Here is an 18,469-nt window from a genome sequence, read left to right as displayed (position 1 = left end):
GTTAAGAACAAAATGTTTATTTACAACGGACGGCCTGCCTCAGCCAAACCCTAACGATGCTGGGCCCAATTGTGCGCTGCCCTATGAGACTCCCAATCACAGCCGGTTGTGATACAGCCTGGAATCAAACCAGAGTCTGTAGTGACACCTCTAGCACTGTGATTCAGTGCCTTAGACCGCTGCGTCACGAAGGGAGCCCCTAAATTCAGGATGATCCAACTGAGCGACAGACATTTTTTCCTTTTAAACATTACATTCAGTTAACAAAATGACAGAGGCATGGATAAAATTATATTCTATTTTATTTTTACAAAAATAATACAACTTGTTCATGCTCCACAAAGTTTAGATAAATAATAAAAAGGAGGGATTAACAGAGAAGGTTAAAATGCAGAAGAGGGCACTGATAGCACATCCTCCAAGTCCCCCCTCCTCTCCCCTGTAACTATTCCCCAGGTTGTTGCTGTAAATGAGTGTGTTCTCAATCAACTTACCTGGTAAAATAAAATAAAAAAATATCTCAATCATTTTCCATTTAACCACATTGCAACATTTCTGGTAAGCCCAAACGGACAACATACGCAGGAAACTTTAGAGGAAGAACTGGAGTGTGACAAAGGTTTATCATAACCATAAATTCCAATTTCATGAATACAAAGCCAAAAATGACTCTGTAAAACACTCATTGTGACAAGTGATGTCTTGCATACAAAAGTCTCACCTACAGAAGTAAAAACTAAAATGTTCATTTTAAGTTTTAACCCACAAGCTGAACACAAGATACAGCTTGATATCCACCATCCCGCTTTCCCTGGCAGATGAGCTGGTATGTAGGTAAATGACACTCGCAAGAGCGAAGTTTGTAGAAAGCATCAACATTATTTTTTTTTGTTCGATACTAATGACCCTCAGGGTCAGACCCTGTACCAGGTCACCTGACCAGATGCGAGGTGAGCCAGTAGATAATGATTGGCTGAAAGGCTGCGGTGGCCACGGTGATGTACAGGCGGAGTCTTGGTTTGGCTGTCGCCCCAGCCCCCATGGAGTCATGGGAGAGAGACGACAGAATCTTCATTTTGAGAGAGCGGACCTGATATGGTGATCAAAATGCCGTTTAGTCTTAAACAAAGTTTAAAGTAAAATAAACAAATTAAACCATGTCAACTTGTCTACTATCTTGCATTAAGCATGTATTACTAGGTAATACAATATCTGAAACAGTTCCAGAGTTCTGAAGTACTTACAATGAAAAACATAAGAGCACAAGATGACCAAGTGAGAGCCACGAAGTACCCATCACTGCCAAACAGCAGACCACCCAGCACTGTGAAAATCATTCTAAAACAAAGAATCATCATGCTAAAACAAACTGAGGTATCACAGTAATGTGTGAACAAATGTAACAACTTGAGGTTAAAAAAAAATATATCTTACAGAATGTAGATCTATTGGATCCCTTACCCCACATATTTGTATCCACTGTATGCAAAGAGGTCAAAAATGTCAGAGTGAACAGAGAGAATGTAGAGACACAGCAACATGACCAAGACCTCTATGACGACCCACACCAAAGCAGTGCTGGCACACAGACCAAGGACTTCTGGACTGAACCTGCCATTGAAGAAGAGACAATAATAATGAGGGAAGAACTTTAGTTTGTTGATTAATTTACAAATAGAGAAATACAATGTATTAATTTCATTAACACAGTATCTGTAACATAACAGAAATCATATACAGTGGGGCAAAGAAGTATTTAGTCAGCCACCAATTGTGCAAGTTCTCCCACTTAAAAAGATGAGAGAGGCCTGTAATTTTCATCATAAGTACACTTCAACTATGACAGACAAAATGAGAAAAAAAATCCAGAAAATCACATAGTAGGATTTTTAATGAATTTAGTTGCAAATTATGGTGGAAAATAAGTATTTGGTCACCTACAAACAAGCAAGATTTCTGGCTCTCACAGACCTGTAACTTCTTCTTTAAGAGGCTACTCTGTCCTCCACTCGTTACCTGTATTAATAGCACCTGTTTGAACTTGTTATCAGTATAAAAGACACCTGTTCACAACCTTAAACAGTCACACTCCAAACTGCACTATGGCCAAGACCAAAGAGCTGTCAAAGGACACCAGAAACAAAATTGTAGACCTGCACCAGGCTGGGAAGACTGAATCTGCAATAGGTAAGCAGCTTGGTTTGAAGAAATCAACTGTGGGAGCAATTATTAGGAAATGGAAGACATACAAGACCACTGATAATCTCCCTCGATCTGGGGCTCCACGCAAGATCTCACCCCGTGGGGTCAAAATGATCACAAGAACGGTGAGCAAAAATCCCAGAACCACACGGGGGGACCTAGTGAATGACCTGCAGAGAGCTGGGACCAAAGTAACAAAGCCTACCATCAGTAACACACTACGCCGCCAGGGACTCAAATCCTGCAGTGCCAGACGTGTCCCCCTGCTTAAGCAAGAACATGTCCAGGCCCGTCTGAAGTTTGCTAGAGAGCATTTGGATGATCCAGAAGAAGATTGGGAGAATGTCATATGGTCAGATGAAACCAAAATATAACTTTTTGGTAAAAACTCAACTCGTCGTGTTTGGAGGACAAAGAATGCTGAGTTGCATCCAAAGAACACCATACCTACTGTGAAGCATGGGGGTGGAAACATCATGCGTTGGGGCTGTTTTTCTGCAAAGGGACCAGGACGACTGATCCGTGTAAAGGAAAGAATGAATGGGGCCATGTATCGTGAGATTGAGTGAAACCCTCCTTCCATCAACAAGGGCATTGAAGATGAAACGTGGCCGAGTCTTTCAGCATGACAATGATCCCAAACACACTGCCCGGGCAACGAAGGAGTGGCTTCGTAAGAAGCATTTCAAGGTCCTGGAGTGGCCTAGCCAGTCTCCAGATCTCAACCCCATAGAAAATATTTGGAGGGAGTTGAAAGTCTGTGTTGCCCAGCAACAGCCCCAAAACATCACTGCTCTAGAGGAGATCTGCATGGAGGAATGGGCCAAAATACCAGCAACAGTGTGTGAAAACCTTGTGAAGACGTATAGAAAACGTTTGACCTCTGTCATTGCCAACAAAGGGTATATAAAAGTATTGAGAAACTTTTGTTATTGACCAAATACTTATTTTCCACCATAATTTGCAAATAAATTCATTAAAAATCCTACAATGTGATTTTCTGGATTTTCTTTCTTATTTTGTCTGTCATAGTTGAAGTGCACCTATGATGAAAATTACAGGCCTCTCATCTTTTTTACCTATGATGACAATTACAGGCCTCTCATCTTTTTAAGTGGGAGAACATGCACAATTGGTGGCTGACTAAATACTTTTTTGCCCCACTGTATTTGCTTGGCCATGTTTGTACAGTTGTAAAGAAAAAGTCATTGAAGTAACCTCTTCTGAATGCCAAGGGCCATCCCAGCTAGCAAAATGTAGGTGATGAAAGCCATTGCTGAAAAACAATACAGTAATAATAAACAAAACAATTCAGAGTGTGTATTCCAATTCAAAAGATTCCGTCATGAAGGACGAATGATATTAAACATCTTTCTGATATCATAAAATTAACTTACACGGTATGTAAAGGTCGGGCGCATTCACATCATGCCTGGGTGTGAGAGGAGTGTCCCTGTGGTAACGAACTTCCCAGTCCTATTGACATTACAATATGTGCAATATATTTACACCTCATAGAGAAGCCATAGTTTTTGCTGAACCTAACATTTAATCAGGTCACAGAATGTCTAACAATTTATCTAAGTCTGAGTATGGAACATGTGTGGAAACTGATCAGGCTTGTTAATATAAAACATTGATGAAACACAAATGCAGCCGTCCCTTCTACATCTTCTGTGTGACATCCACATCAAAACACACCAGTGCTAGCTGAGTGATTATCTTGTTTGGAGGCCTGACTATTTGATAGGCGCAAGAGAACATGAGACGAGACGAAGGTGGAATGCTATGATATGATATGGTGTGTTTGGTGTAATAAAATGACTTCATTACCTGATGTGTGTACGGGAACACGAGGAGCAGTAGTTTCTTCATTACATATTTGGAATCGACGGCAAAGAAGTACTTCAGCTTGTTCACAGACACGTACCTGCTGATCTGAAGAGAGAGATTGCGCAAATGAAATTCTCTGTCAAAGACTGTTGGCGCAGTCTCATCCAGCATCAAGAGACGGACAGAGAAAAGTTTCATAATACTAAGGAACAAACTATGGAAAAGGTAAACAGTGGGCTCCATCAGGTACAAACTGAGCCAAAGGAACAGATGCAGACCAGCTCTAGAACTCATGTGGCTACCTCATGCACGGCTAACCCAAATAATCCTATCTTTATCCATATTTGGCTGAAGCATTTTCATAAAACCTCATCCTGAGTTGATCTGAAAGGATCCTTCGGAAAGTATTTCAGACCCCTCGACTTTTTCCACATTTTGTTAGGTTACAGCTTTATTCTAAAATTGATTTTTTTTAAAGTTTCCCACTCACTCAATATACACACAATACCCCATAATGACAAAGCAAAAACTGTTTTAGAAAGTTCTGCTAATTTATTAAAAATAAAAACGAAAATATCACATTTACATAAGTATTCAGACCCTTTACTCAGTACTTTGTCGAAGCACCTTTGGCAGCGATTACAACCTTGAGTCTTCTTGGGTATGACGCTACAAGCTTGGCAAACATCTATTTGTGGATTTTCTCTCATTCTTCTCTGGAGATCCTCTCAAGTTCTGTCAGGTTGGCTGGGGAGCGTCGGTGCACAGCTATTTTCAGGTCTCTCCAGAGATGTTCGATCAGGTTCAAGTCCGGGCTCTGGCTGGGCCAATCAAGGACATTCAGAGACTTGTCCCGAAGCCACTCCTTCGATGTCTTGGCTGTGTGCTTAGGGTCATTGTCCTGTTGGAAGGTGAACCTTAACCTGCTCAGGACCTCAGACTGGGGTGTTCAAGGATCTCTGTACTTTGCTCCGTTCATATTTGCCTCGATCCTGACTTGTCTTCTAGTCCCTGCCACTGAAAAACATCCCCACAGCATGATACTGCCACCAACATGCTTCATCGTAGGGATGGTGCCAGGTTCCTCCTATGTGATGCTTGGCATTCAGGCCAAGGAGTTCAATCTTGGTTTCATCAGAGTCCTTTATATGCCTTTTGGCAAACTCCTAGCGGGAGGTCATGTACCTTTTACTGAGGAGCGGCTTCCATCTGGCCACTCTACCAAAAAGGCCTGATTGGTGGAGTGCTGCAGAGATGGTTGTCTTTCTGGAAGGTTCTCCCATCTCCAGAGGAACTCTGGAGCTCTGTCAGAGGGACCATCAGGTTCTTGGTCAGCTCCCTGACCAAGGCCCTTCTCCCCCGATTGCTCAGTTTGGACAGCTCTAGGAAGAGTCTTTGTGGTTCTAAACTTCTTCCATTTAAGAATGATGGAGGCCACTGTGTTCTTGGGGACTTTCAATGCTGCAGACATTTTTTGCATACTTCCCCAGATCTGTGCCTCGGCACAATCCTGTCTCAGAGCTTTAGGGACAATTCCTTCGACCTCGTGGTTTGTTTTTTGCTCTGACATGCACTGTCAACTGTGGGACCTTATATAGACAGGTGTGCCTTTCCAAATCATGTCCATTCAATTGAATTTACGACAGGTGGACACCAATCAAGTTGTAGAAACATCTCAAGGATGATCAATGGAAACAGGATGCACCTGAGCTCAATTTCAAGTCCCATAGAAAGGGACTGAATACTTACGTAAATAAGGTATATGTTTTATTTTTTATAAATTAGCAAAAAAATGAGTTTTCACTTTGTCATTATGGGGTAGTGGGTGTAAATTGCTGAGGAAATTGTTTCATTTAATCCATTTTAGAATATGGGTGTAAGGTAACAAAATGTGGAAAAAGTGGTCTGAATACTTTCCGAAGGCACTGTACCTGCAGCAACTTTAGTGCATTCAGCTGCTAGTTTTTTTGGAATGTAGCCATCATCCTAATGAAAATGAGACCAGCCTCTGTGATTCTCTCACCTCCTTGTTAACAATTTCCTTTCCCTGGTTGGCCAGGGAAGAGCCATACATCATGGCTGCACTGGCCATTGGGTCAGCAAACAGGTTGTTGACCCCAGCATCCACTGGTCCTCCAACTGGAGCCCCTCCAATGTTGTATCCAGGAGTGTAATAACCCTGATTGTTCATTGGTGGTGCTGCAGAACTGGTATCTGCAAAGATGAGAGGGTCCCCGGTGTGGGGACCTGCACGAGCTCTTGGCTTTGCTACAGAGGGATGAAATGAGATAGAGATTTGTCCCTCTGTAGTATTGTATGACGTCATATCAGAAATATTTGGTATTGATAATACATGTGAAAAATGACACTACCTGTCAAAAGTTTGGACACATACTCATTCCAGGTTTTTCTTTATTTTTACCATGTTCTACATTGTAGAATAATAGTGAAGACATCAAAACTATGAAATAACACATATGGAATCATGTAGTAAGTGGTAAATCAAAATACATTTTATATTTTAGAATCTTCAAAGTAGCCACCCTTTGCCTTGACAGCTTTGCATACTCTTGGCATTCTCTCAACCAGCTTCATGAGGTAGACACCTGGAATGCATTTAAATTAACAGCAGGTGTGCCTTGTTAATTTGTGGAATTTCTTTCCTTCTTAATGCGTTTGAGCCAATCAGTTGTGTTGTGACATGGTAGGGGTGGTATACAGAAGATAGCCCTATATGGTAAAAGATGAAGCCTATATAATATGGCAAGAACAGCTCAAATAAGCAAAGACAAATGACAGTCCATCATTACTTTAAGACATGAAGGTCAGTCAATCCAGAATATTTCAAGAACTTTTACAGTTTCTTCAAGTACAGTCACAAAAACAATCAAGTGCGATGATGAAAGTTCATTAGGAGTTACCAGGCTCAGGAATTGCAGCCCAAATAAATGTGTCAGAGTTCAAGTAACAGACACATCTCAGGACACCAATAAGAAGACACTTGCTTGGGCCAAGAAACATGAGCAATGGACATTAGACCAGTGGAAATGTGTCCTTTGGTCTGGAGTCCAAATGGGAGATTTTTGGACCAAACTGCCATGTCTGTGAGACGCAGTGTGAGTGAACGGGTGGGACTATCATTTGTTTTTCAACAGAACAATGACCCAACACACCTCCAGGCTGTGTCAGGGCTATTTGACCAAGAAGGAGAGTGATGGAGTGCTGCATCCGATGACCTGGCCTCCACAATCCCCCGACCTCAACCATATTGAGATGGTTTGGGATGAGTCGGACTGCACAGTGACGGAAATGCAGCCAACGAGTGCTCAGCATGTGGGAACTCCTTCAAAACTGTTGGAAAAGCATTCCAGGTGAAGCTGGTTGAGAAAATGCAAAGCGTGCAAAGCGGTCATCAAGGCAAAGGGTGGCTATTTGATTTGTTTAACACTTTTTTGGTTTCTACATGATTCCATGTGTTATTTCATAGTTGATGTCTTCACTATTATTTCACAATGTATAAACGTTCTCTTATATAGAGGCGAAGTTAAGTTTTGAGGACTGGTCTCTGGATCTGTTAGCAACAACATTTAGTCACACCCAACTCAGCATCCATATAAGAGAATGGAGTTGAGCCGGGGTTCCTCAACTATGGTGAAGCATGACAATACTGAGTCCCAAAGCAATTATGAGACTCTAAAAGTGACCGAGTATTCAACCTGTAGCATGATGCAATGACAGCCTTGCTTGCCTAACTCTAGCTAGCTCCAGAGAACATTTTAGCTGTAACTAACGTTACTTACCACTTGCTCTGTAACCATGCTGTTGAAGGTCCATTGTAAAACAGCTGTTCAAAAATAGAAACACAATATTCTGGTTTGATAACGGCCTGCAACGCTCCTTCATACGTTGCTGGATCTTCACATCCAGTAACGTTAATTAACTAGCTATTTTCAATGGTGTACACTAACGGCACTAGCTAGCAAGCTATAGCTGGTTTCTCTTGCTAGTTCGCTAATGTGTGCTAGCTAACTGAGAGATGGTTAGTTTTTGCCACCATTTCTGTGAGAACAATTGACAATTAATTAAAGTAGAATAACATATTTCAACGTACACAATTATATATAAAAAAAATGATAATAACACTATGACCTATTTATTCATGGAATAAAATATAAACTATTTAAAAAGCCCAAACTTCACCTACATACGTATGCTGGACCTTCGTCGAACCCGCCCCTTTTACATTACCTTAACCTATTATTGGTCTCCTTCTCTGCTTGCGTGGCAGAGTGGATAACCATTTGGCTATCTGGCATCCTTGGGACGTCCCAACTCTGACGTTACCCCTTATTGGAGTTAATATTTAAAATACTTCAGGTAAAATATAATTATTTATTTAAGAAATTCTGACATTGATAAAGTTTAACTCAACTGCTAATAATATTAGTTAAATTTCATATTCGCAAATGCATATTGCTAATTCAAAACCTAACTTGTGATGAATTTGAATTTCAACAACATGGCACTACTTTAACTAAAAGGAAAAACAAAAAGGCAATTAACTTGTATTATGAATATAATTTGTTTGTTTAGGATTCCTGGCAATATAAATAGTTTGTATGTATGTTTGTTTGCATGTGGCTATTCCTCTTTTGTTTGTTGATATTTGTTTGTTAATATAAAATAACATTAAGAAATAAATAAAAACATACAAATAAAAAAATGGATAAGGGTTCAGGGTTCAAGTTAGGTAGTGGTTAAGGTTAGAATCCACGGGGTGGCAGCGTAATAATGGAACACTAGTCTCTTGAATAATGTTTACATACTGCTTTACTAATTTCATATGTATATACTGTATTCTATTCTACTGTATTTTAGTGTGTATGATGTGCATATATGCTATAGAGAGCCACATAGACTGCGTTACCACAGACAACTCAATTCTGACCCTTTTTCCACTAAGTAATTGGTACTTTTTACATCAATATCTTTTTCAGAGCTGATCTGATTGGACCAATTAGTGAAAAAAAGATCTGAACAGGCTCTATATAGCACAAGCCTGCCCAACCCTCTTCCTGAGATCTACTGCCATGTAGGTTTTCAGTCCAACCCTAATTTAGCGTATCTGATTCAGCTAGTTAAGGTCTTTTTGAGCAACTAATTAGTAGAATCAGGTGTGTTAAACTAGGGTTGGACTGAAAACCCACAGGACCGTAGATCTCCAGAAAGAGGGTTGGGCAGTCCTGGTAGCATATATATATATATACATTATACAGCCATATAGATATTTATATAAGTATGGCCAAGATCAAGCAAAATCAGCTACCTCCTGAGTGTCTATGGTACTAGCAGTATCCTATCTCCTTGAAGAGGTGGATTGTCATCTAGAGCTTGGATACAGAAACAATTAATGCTCAAAGAATGCACTCAAACTACACATTTATCAAGAATTGTAGGCAGCTTGTGCCAAAAGTCAAAACTGTTGAACAGAGGAACATTACTTCAGCTTGACCCTGCTTGCTTCAATTAGTTGGCTGTTTTCTGCTTCTATGCTTATCTGTCACCTAAGAAATGTAAGAAATATATATAACAAAAACCCATTGTAAACACAGTGTTGATTTACATAAAACCAAATTACAGTGCACTATTCCTCTGGCTAACTTTAGTTTTATAGAAGGTAGCCCATGTTGTCTTCTGAAAGAAACAGTGACTCATGGTGACTAATTAAATACACTTGGTAATTGTGAAGGTTATTACGTGTAATCTGATACATAATCAAATGAACAACATATCAACAAAACATTATTTATCAAAGATACACCAAAAAGACAGGGAAATTACTCATCCATATTAGATGTTAGTGTGTATGGTAGGAGATTGCATGTGTGTGTGTGTGTGTGTGTTATGGGGGATTGGATGAGTAGGTGTATGTGATGTGGCATATGAAAAAAACATGAAAACTTAGAAAATGCATCTGGGTGTTGTAATGTGCATGGTTGTACGGTGTGTACCACTGTAGCTACCTCTGCATGTACAGTGCCTTGCGAAAGTATTCGGCCCCCTTGAACTTTGCGACCTTTTGCCACATTTCAGGCTTCAAACATAAAGATATAAAACTGTATTTTTTTGTGAAGAATCAACAACAAGTGGGACACAATCATGAAGTGGAACGACATTTATTGGATATTTCAAACTTTTTTAACAAATCAAAAACTGAAGAATAATTTTGAACGCCCAATTTTTCAGTTTTTGATTTGTTAAAAAAAAAAAAACTTTTGCAAGGCACTGTATATGTAGTCTACGTCTGTGATGCATCAATGATGCATGTCTGAGTCAATTGGTGTGGAAAAAAATCCCGGGCTGGTCAGCATGTCATATAGAGACAGAAACGGTGTGTCATCATGGCATTCCAGAGGCATTAAGTCATCTTCACCTTCCCCTATATTTTCATTCAACAGTCTGATGAGGTGTCATTCATATAGTATGCCACAGAGAGAGAAGTGCACATGTCTCCCCACAAAAATAAATAATACGGGCAAAGTAAACCTGAAAATAAGGAAGTGAAAGTAATATTAGGTCACTGTGATGCATAAGACAAAAATGCGATGCTTTATAAATCTGTCGTTCTGCCCCTGAACAAGGCAGTTAACCCACTGTTGCTAGGCCTTCATTGTAAATAAGAATTTGTTCTTAACTGACTTGCCTGGGTAAAGGTTAAATAAAAATTAAATAAATAAAATGTTGTATACATCTTTCACTTACAGCATTGTGATGTTGGTGAGTGCCAAAAACAACAGTAAGAGCAAAATGGTTCAAATGATAAAGATGATAAAACAGTCATGATTCACTGTATCTTCAATACATATCAATTTATCATAATACATGCTGCTAAGTTGTAGCCTTATTCTATATCCTAAGAGACAAGCTGGTATAAATTGCAACTGAATCATACAGTAGGCTATGTATTGGCTTTGATAATACTCGGTAGTTATTCACAAAAGATGAGTCAACCATGGCGGGAACTCAACCCCAATCGAGCCATAAGGGAGAGCAGGGACTGCAGCGGTTCAGTGATATCGCCACTACTAGAGAGATGGTGGCAGTCGCTGCACATTTAGGATTTAAGAAGCGTTTGACAGTAGACTACATAGAAAACAACAAGTTACTGACACTGCCAAAGACAGTTGAAACAGATGGAGAAATAATTCACATTTTGCGTTCACACTGGCAAACCAAATTCTGATATTTTTGCCATAAATTGGTATTTTGACCAATCACATCACAGATTTTCCAGAGCTGATCTGATTGGTCAAAAGACCAATTAGTGAAAACGCCAGTCTAAACGCAGCCAAAGTGTCATTCCGCTGACTGACCTCCTTCAGGCAGTGTTCCCTAGATTTATGTGTTCAAGAAAAAGAAAGTGGATGCAAAGTATGGGGCAGAGAGCGTGCTTTCCGCTCCTGTTATGGGTTAGCTGACAATAACACCAAAACAATACACACGCTTCAATTGGGCAGATGTCCGTGAGTTGTTGTGATTCTGGATGGCCAGATAGCTACCAACAATGACAAGAAACTGCCATGTGGGGATTGGGAATCTTACGTGAGTCATTTAAACTAGTTTAAGCTTGTTCTTGATAACACGTTTTGATTTGAGGTGTTTTGACTGATTTAATGTCTGCTAAAACTCGCAAGCTAGCTAACCAACAACTAACAATGTACTTGAGACAAGTGGTCATTGTGCAAACGTCTTTTCATGTTTTCAATAAACATTGAAGACCCAATATATAGTTTACATGTTGTCACAAATCTAAGCCAACCCCATCTGTTTTTCCCCATAGTTTTGTAGGTTCGGGAGCTGAAGAAATTCATATTGGCCCCTAAGACCCTCGCGAACTTTTACAGGTGCACAGTTAAGAGCGTCCTGTCCATAGGACGGAAACTGCACCGACCGCAACCGCAGGGCTCTCCAGAGGGGGGCGCGGTCTGCCCAACGCATCACCGGGGGACACATACAGCACCCGATGTCACAGGAAGGCGAAAAATATCATGAAGGACATCAACCAACCGAGCCACGGCCTGTTCACCCCTCTATCATCCAGAAGGCGAGGTCAGTACAGGTGCGTGAAAGCTGGGACCGAGAAGGAAAAACAGCTTCTACTGTATTTTAGTCAATGCCACTAAGACATTGCTCTTCCTAATATTTCTTAATCCCATTATTTTATTTTTTAGATGTGTGTGTATTGTTGTGAATTGTTAGATACTACTGCACTCTTGGAGCTAGGAACACAAGCCTTTCGCTACATCTGCTAAATACGTATATGTGACCAATACAATTTGATTTAAACAACCAAACTGGCAATGAGGATTCCCGGGAACACTTGCTGGAGGAAACTCACCATATTTGGCCAAAAACGTCATTCGCACGTGGTCAGTTACACACCGAAAACCAGACAACACCATTTCCAGTAATTTGGGAGGGGCGTGGAAAAACTATAGTATTGGTTTAGACGTTTATAATTCTACGATCACTCTATACTTTTCAGTCCAACTGGAATGATCCATGTAAGTAAGGAGTAATTTTAAATTTATTTGAGAGAATTTAGTCATACACAAGAACAAGATTTTCATTAGAAGTTTCCTTCTTCCCCTTTCAGATACATCTTTTCAGATCCTACCAACTTCCCGCAACAAGTAGGGTTTCCCCAACGTTTGAATAGTGAACGTGACACTACTCGAACGCTTCGTTCACTTCACCGCTTGCTCTTCATAAAACTCATCTGGATTACTTTGCATTCATCGGGATAGCAGTTTACAATCAAAGATGTACCGGAACTTTGGGGACATGGGCCACGGAGGCAGCTCTACGTACCCCAACAGCGACTCTGGGTCCCCACACACCGGATCGAGCGCTGTATCCCAGGACACCAGCACCTCAACCACTCAACAACATCAGGTAGGCGGCACACATATGGGCTATGTTGATCAACTTTAATAAGAGTAATACATTCTAATTTTTGTTTAGTTTTCCCCCAATAATTATATTGCTTAATAGTATTAATTGCAGAATATATTAATAATAGAGTAGTAATGGAATAATAATGACATAAGAAATGTAGTAGGCTAATAATTGTATTATAGCCATGGTGTAAGTCTGATTACCATTGTCTGAGTGTGGGCTTATGTTGACGTGATACACGTGATGGATGTATTTAACCATTGATTCTCAGTCTATCAAAATGGTTGCCTTTATGTCCTGATACATGCATATGTCCATGTCAAATATCTGGTTCAAAATAATAGTTTTGCTTTAAATCCTTCTGCTTGTCAATGTCTTTACGCTAATCTCGCTCTCTTTTGCTCTCATTATTTTTTTGTTGCTCTTGCTCTCCTCAGAAGATCACTGTGGCAGGAGGCAGTCAGTTTATTCCCAGTCTCAACGACATCACTTCCAACCAAGACCTCCAGTGGTTGGTCCAGCCCTCCCTCATCGGTCCAGCTGGCCCCTCGCGGCCTCCACGTCCTCCTTACCCACCTGTAGCAGGAATGAGGTCCTTCGACCCCTCACCTTCCCAACCACACCTTTACAGACCAGGGGTCATAAGGGCCGCGGCAAGTTCTGGAAGCACGACCAGACGCAGGAACGATGAACATGTAAGAATATGTTTCGTCTTTAGCCAGCAGAGTGTGAAACTCTTATTTCAAAAGGTAGGTAGGTATTGTGCCAGAATGTCGGTGGATATTTGACCAAAATGCAGATGAATCGTAAGGTCACTTATCACAACATGCATTTCGAAGAGGTGGTTGTCTTTGAAGAGGTATAGTTTTAGTAGGCCATAGTGCTGAGTGATTAGTACCTTTTTGAAGTCTGTTTGGTTTCAGTTCGATTTATTTAAAAAATCTCATGGTTTTTGTGTGGGCTGAATGCTTTAACACTGAATAAACCAGTTAATAAAAGTCCCATGATGGTCGTGACTTATCACTTATTAATCATAATTTATTCACATAACTTTACTTTAATATACTTTAATAAAATATTTGTTTTATTTGATGACTTAATTATTTAATTCTGAGTCATCTCATCTCTGTAGAGCTCTGCTGCCTATGCTGTCTGACAAAATCACTATTTTAATAGTTTTTCCAAATAAATAAGGCATACTTTGACTGCTGAATACCAACTATCAATCACTTAGATCAGGGTTTCCCAAACTTGGGCCCTGACTTAGATCATGTATTTTCAAGCTCGCAAAGCAACTGCTTTCTAGCCCTCTCGATCGCGCATTCTCTCTTCTCTGTCTCCATGTCTGCTCCGCTCAGACCAGACAAGTTTAAGCAGGAGCACAATGGATTATGGTCATTGTAGTTAATTACAACATTTTCTGAGCTAAACTGTAGAATATTGGCCTGGTGAAAACTACACCTCCATACTACGCCGGACAGTTCAGGCTTCATCTGATTTATCTCTACAGGAAAAACAAAATGGAAATCAAATAATTGAACTGACTTCTGTCAATTAGTTCTTTAAAAAAACAATAGACATTTCGGTTAATCGCTCTGCACAAGTAGACCCTTTTCCGTGTAGTTGTCTTATTAATAATGCTACACTGGATACAGAGAGGCTTAGAATTCCAGTGCTTCGTTGGGACTGAGAAGGGCATGGAAAAGGGCAACTAGGCACTTCACAGAGGTGTCGAGACGCATGGCTGAGTCGGTGTCGGTAGTGAGTAATATCCTGTAGTGCCGGTGACTGACTTATACTTCTGATATGGCAGTGAGACATTACCACACACCCATTCTATCTGATAGGATGAAAACGAAATTACAGAAACAAATATTCCTGAGAGCTCTCTTTTGAATGGGCTAGATTTTTGGGGGGGTGAAAATGTGGAAATTCCAGATGATGCAGAGGTTGACCACATCTGTTTCGGTTGACACCTAGGCCTATGTACTTTGGAACAGCTATGTACACTGACCTGCTTTATAATTGTTTGAGATACGCCGCTCATTTGACGTTAGTGACTTATTAGGCTAAGTGCTAGAAAATGAGTGCTTTTATCAGCCTGTTTTTGATTTTGAGACAAAATATATCTGACGTGCGGGTTCACGAAATGTAAGACGGCAACACATCAAGTAATTTATCAAATTGCTTAACTACTATTAGTAGTGCATTTTTGTTTTCCTTGAGGGTATATGCTTTTTATACCCGTTGGCTATCAGTTACACTTCCAGAATGTGTGGTTGATTTGAGCTTGATGGGATGGAAAATGGGCTATCATGTGACTCAGCGGGGCAAGTCGTATGACTCATACCGGAGTCACAACGGGGGTCTGAGTGAATCATCATAATACAGGGGCGGGAAAAATTGGATGTAAAGAAACAAATAACTGGACAAAATGTTAAATTAAATTGGAGGAAGGGCGTGACAAAAGTCTCAGATGTTACAAAATGCCATTGTGAAAGTTTGAATGTAGTGACTCAGTTTATACACAAGGTGGTAGTATTTCACAACACATTTTAGTAATCTGCTGTTTAGTGCAGTCCCCTTCAGTTGCGTTGAGCTAGATGTCTTTCAAATTGTAGTACATTTTTGTCAAACTTATTGGTACTTTGTTTCGTAGTCATCAAATGTCTTTCTCTCACTTTAGTTGTCCCCAGAGGAGTTGGCAAGACGCAGAATAAGGAGGGAGCGAAACAAACAGGCAGCTGCCAAGTGTCGTAACCGCCGACGTGAGCTGACAGACACGCTGCAAAGTGTAAGTTTAATTTGAAGAGGCTTATTAACATATGATTTACAAAACGTAAAAAAATATCACCAGTTTATAAGACACTCACATTTAATGTTTTAACTACTGGGTTTTGTGCCAATTGAAAAAATAAATAGATTGACAATACAACCCTAACCTTTTCTCTTTCGTTTTCCCTTTCTTAGGAGACAGACGAGTTGGAAGTTAAAAAGTCGCATCTGCAGAAGGAGATTGCTCAACTACAGAAGGAGAAAGAAAAGCTAGAGTTGGTCATAGAGGCCCACCGTCCCATTTGCAAGATCCAGGACTCTGACTTGGATTCTGACCCGAGCTCAGGGCTTCCCTCATTAGGAATTAAAATCGAGCCTGAGGACCTACCACGGTCCTCAGTAAAGAGCCAATCGAAGATTAAGAAGCCCAAACCCCAAATTATTATCCCTGCTCGTCCTGTGACATCCTTTACCGTCCCCATAGAATCTGAGTCCCTTCACACCCCAATTCTTATTTCTACTCCATCTCTTACTCCTTTCATGGCTAGTCTGGTCTTCAGTTATCCCTCTGGCTCTCTAGACTCCAGTTCCACTAGTTCATCCCAGGCTCTACCGCCTCTGCCATCTTCCTCTCAACAGGATGTGGCCCAGCAGTCTCGAAACCCCCAGCCCTGTAGTATTGCCCATCGCCGTAGCAGCAGCAGTGGGGACCAATCAGATCACTCCCTAAACTCCCCTACCATCTTCACACTGTGATTTAACGGGCTTCCATGTTGGAAAAGACTGAGTGACAACACTGGCGTTTATGAAGATGACGACGATTATGACAACGACATGGGTGACATACAAAAGCTAACACACTGACACTCACAAAGCATTATGGTGACGCAAACGACTCATATTTAAAGGATTGTATTGTTACACTATTTTTTGTTTTCCCTGATGCATTTAACATCTGACTAACTATATGTGTTATGCTCAAAACCCAAGAGGTAGAATTGTGCAAATGTTCAAACAAAAATGCATCAACTTTGTGCACTTTGTCAATAATGGTGATATTTCTGCATTTGAAATGTAGGAACCACATCAATTTACTGAAGCCTTACATGTTCTGTATGAACACTGGCCTTTATTACCTATAACAACATGGTAATAAACACGTTGGTTTTGTTTTAGGATAATCATGCATGCATGCCAAGTTGTAATCTTTCTCATGTATGCTATCTTTATATAAAAAAATGTATACATATTGTAGTTTAATACAATAGAATTTATTTCATTTATGCAAAATCGGGAACTGGGAACATTTAAGACAACTAAGGCAGGACCATGGGAGTAAATATAGAATATATATAGACATGTATTTGAGCATGTAGTGTATATTTTTGATAATGTGTTCTCTTTTGACTGTGGGTTTATAGTGGGCAGTGCCTTCATTTTGATGCGATCTTACAAAGCAATGCAATAAAAGACTATAAAGACAAGGTTACGGATGTTGATTTGGTGGTGATCAAGTATGTTTGATAATATACCGATGCAAATATCACATTGTCAAGTCCAAGCAAATTCTATGCTTTAAAATAGTACAAAAGGGTTAAAGAATATTCCTTAGTGTTAAACCAATTAGTTAGTAGTTCCATTTTGAATAGATCCTGCTTGATGCTGCTGCCTAGCAACCTTACAGAAGGGGGTAATGGATGCTGGGGAGGAAAGGGAGTGGCAAACTGGCCATTCCTCTATGGTTGTCCTTGTAAAAGGCAAAGAACTGCATCACTGGCATATACAAACAGATGAAAAGAACACATTAACATTTCAGATGTGCCAAGTATGAAAGATAACGAGCAAGAAGAAAATGAGGTCACAATGAGACATCTTGGTTTGATTGAATGGGAAAGCATGTTTACAGTAAGAGGGAGTCCAGGAAAGTAGAGGAGTAGATCATAATGAGTCTAGTAAATGGAGAACTGTTTACCATGACCCTGATTCCTGAACACAGAGTTCTCTTGTTACTGTACTTCTCGCAAATGAAGTGAGTCACTCACTCACACGGGGCCCAGAGAGCATATGATAAGTATAGGGGTTAGAAGAGAGAGTGCCTATGTGTGTTCCTCGCTGTCAAAGGAGCTCTCTGTGTTTCATTAAGTTGATGAAAGTGTTACTGTCCACTACAGGTCTCCTTGCTGTGCAAACAGGTCCAACAATACATCTGATGAATATCCACAATGTCAGGACAGGAACAGGAACATCAATCAACTGCAGTCTGGGACAAACAGATCGCGAGATCAATCAATCACTCACGTTACACCATGTAAAATGGCCTTCCTGCACACACAAAGGTCATAACACGATTGAGTGTCTCAGCCAGTGTATTTAAAGGTCTTCAATGCACTACGCGCAGCCCACCAATTAAAGCCAAAAAAGCTAATCTTATCCAATCCAGGAGCATGTTCTATATGCACAAAACAGAAATGTGTATTCATTAATGAAGTAATACTGATAGGTCAAGTTAATGAAGACAATGAGAGAGTAGCTCTACAGAATTACCACAAAACATGAGTTATATTGGGATCCTGACTACTGGCAACTTATACAGAGAATGTGAAGCAGTTATAATAATCATAACAATAATAAAGAAATGTGTCTTGCCTAGTCGCCAGCATCTATAAATCCATCATCTCGTAAACTCCAGTCTAGACCTACC

At 40.3% G+C, this 18,469-nt stretch overlaps 2 protein-coding genes across 5 annotated transcripts; one reads left to right on the top strand and one right to left on the bottom strand.

Moving 5' to 3' along the window:
* Positions 1-284: 284 nt before the first annotated feature.
* On the bottom strand, positions 285-8,359 carry LOC115130660 (protein YIF1A-like). Of its 3 annotated transcripts, none has more exons than XM_029662012.1 (9): positions 8,284-8,359; positions 7,836-7,879; positions 6,059-6,303; positions 4,036-4,140; positions 3,600-3,678; positions 3,421-3,478; positions 1,462-1,611; positions 1,245-1,338; positions 285-1,090 (listed from the first exon to the last, which is right to left on the bottom strand). In XM_029662012.1, exons 1-9 carry the CDS (start codon positions 8,349-8,351, stop codon positions 932-934), a joined length of 1,002 nt encoding a protein of 333 aa, XP_029517872.1. In that variant the 5' UTR covers positions 8,352-8,359; the 3' UTR covers positions 285-931. The 3 variants fall into 3 exon arrangements, with proteins under 3 accessions (XP_029517872.1, XP_029517873.1, XP_029517874.1); XM_029662013.2 differs by having other exon boundaries at positions 8,240-8,303; XM_029662014.2 differs by lacking the exon at positions 8,284-8,359 and adding an exon at positions 8,236-8,277.
* Positions 8,360-11,430: 3,071 nt separating this feature from the next.
* On the top strand, positions 11,431-17,252 carry LOC115130659 (fos-related antigen 1-like). Of its 2 annotated transcripts, XM_065019680.1 has the most exons (6): positions 11,431-11,637; positions 11,876-12,144; positions 12,692-12,990; positions 13,431-13,688; positions 15,680-15,787; positions 15,964-17,252. In XM_065019680.1, exons 3-6 carry the CDS (start codon positions 12,859-12,861, stop codon positions 16,522-16,524), a joined length of 1,059 nt encoding a protein of 352 aa, XP_064875752.1. In that variant the 5' UTR covers positions 11,431-11,637; positions 11,876-12,144; positions 12,692-12,858; the 3' UTR covers positions 16,525-17,252. The 2 variants fall into 2 exon arrangements, with proteins under 2 accessions (XP_064875752.1, XP_064875753.1); XM_065019681.1 differs by lacking the exons at positions 11,431-11,637; positions 11,876-12,144 and adding an exon at positions 12,522-12,599.
* Positions 17,253-18,469: the final 1,217 nt, after the last annotated feature.

This window comes from Oncorhynchus nerka, linkage group LG6 (assembly GCF_034236695.1).
Source record: "Oncorhynchus nerka isolate Pitt River linkage group LG6, Oner_Uvic_2.0, whole genome shotgun sequence".
In the NCBI taxonomy this organism is placed as follows: domain Eukaryota; kingdom Metazoa; phylum Chordata; class Actinopteri; order Salmoniformes; family Salmonidae; genus Oncorhynchus; species Oncorhynchus nerka.
This window is presented reverse-complemented; position numbering and strand designations above follow the sequence as displayed.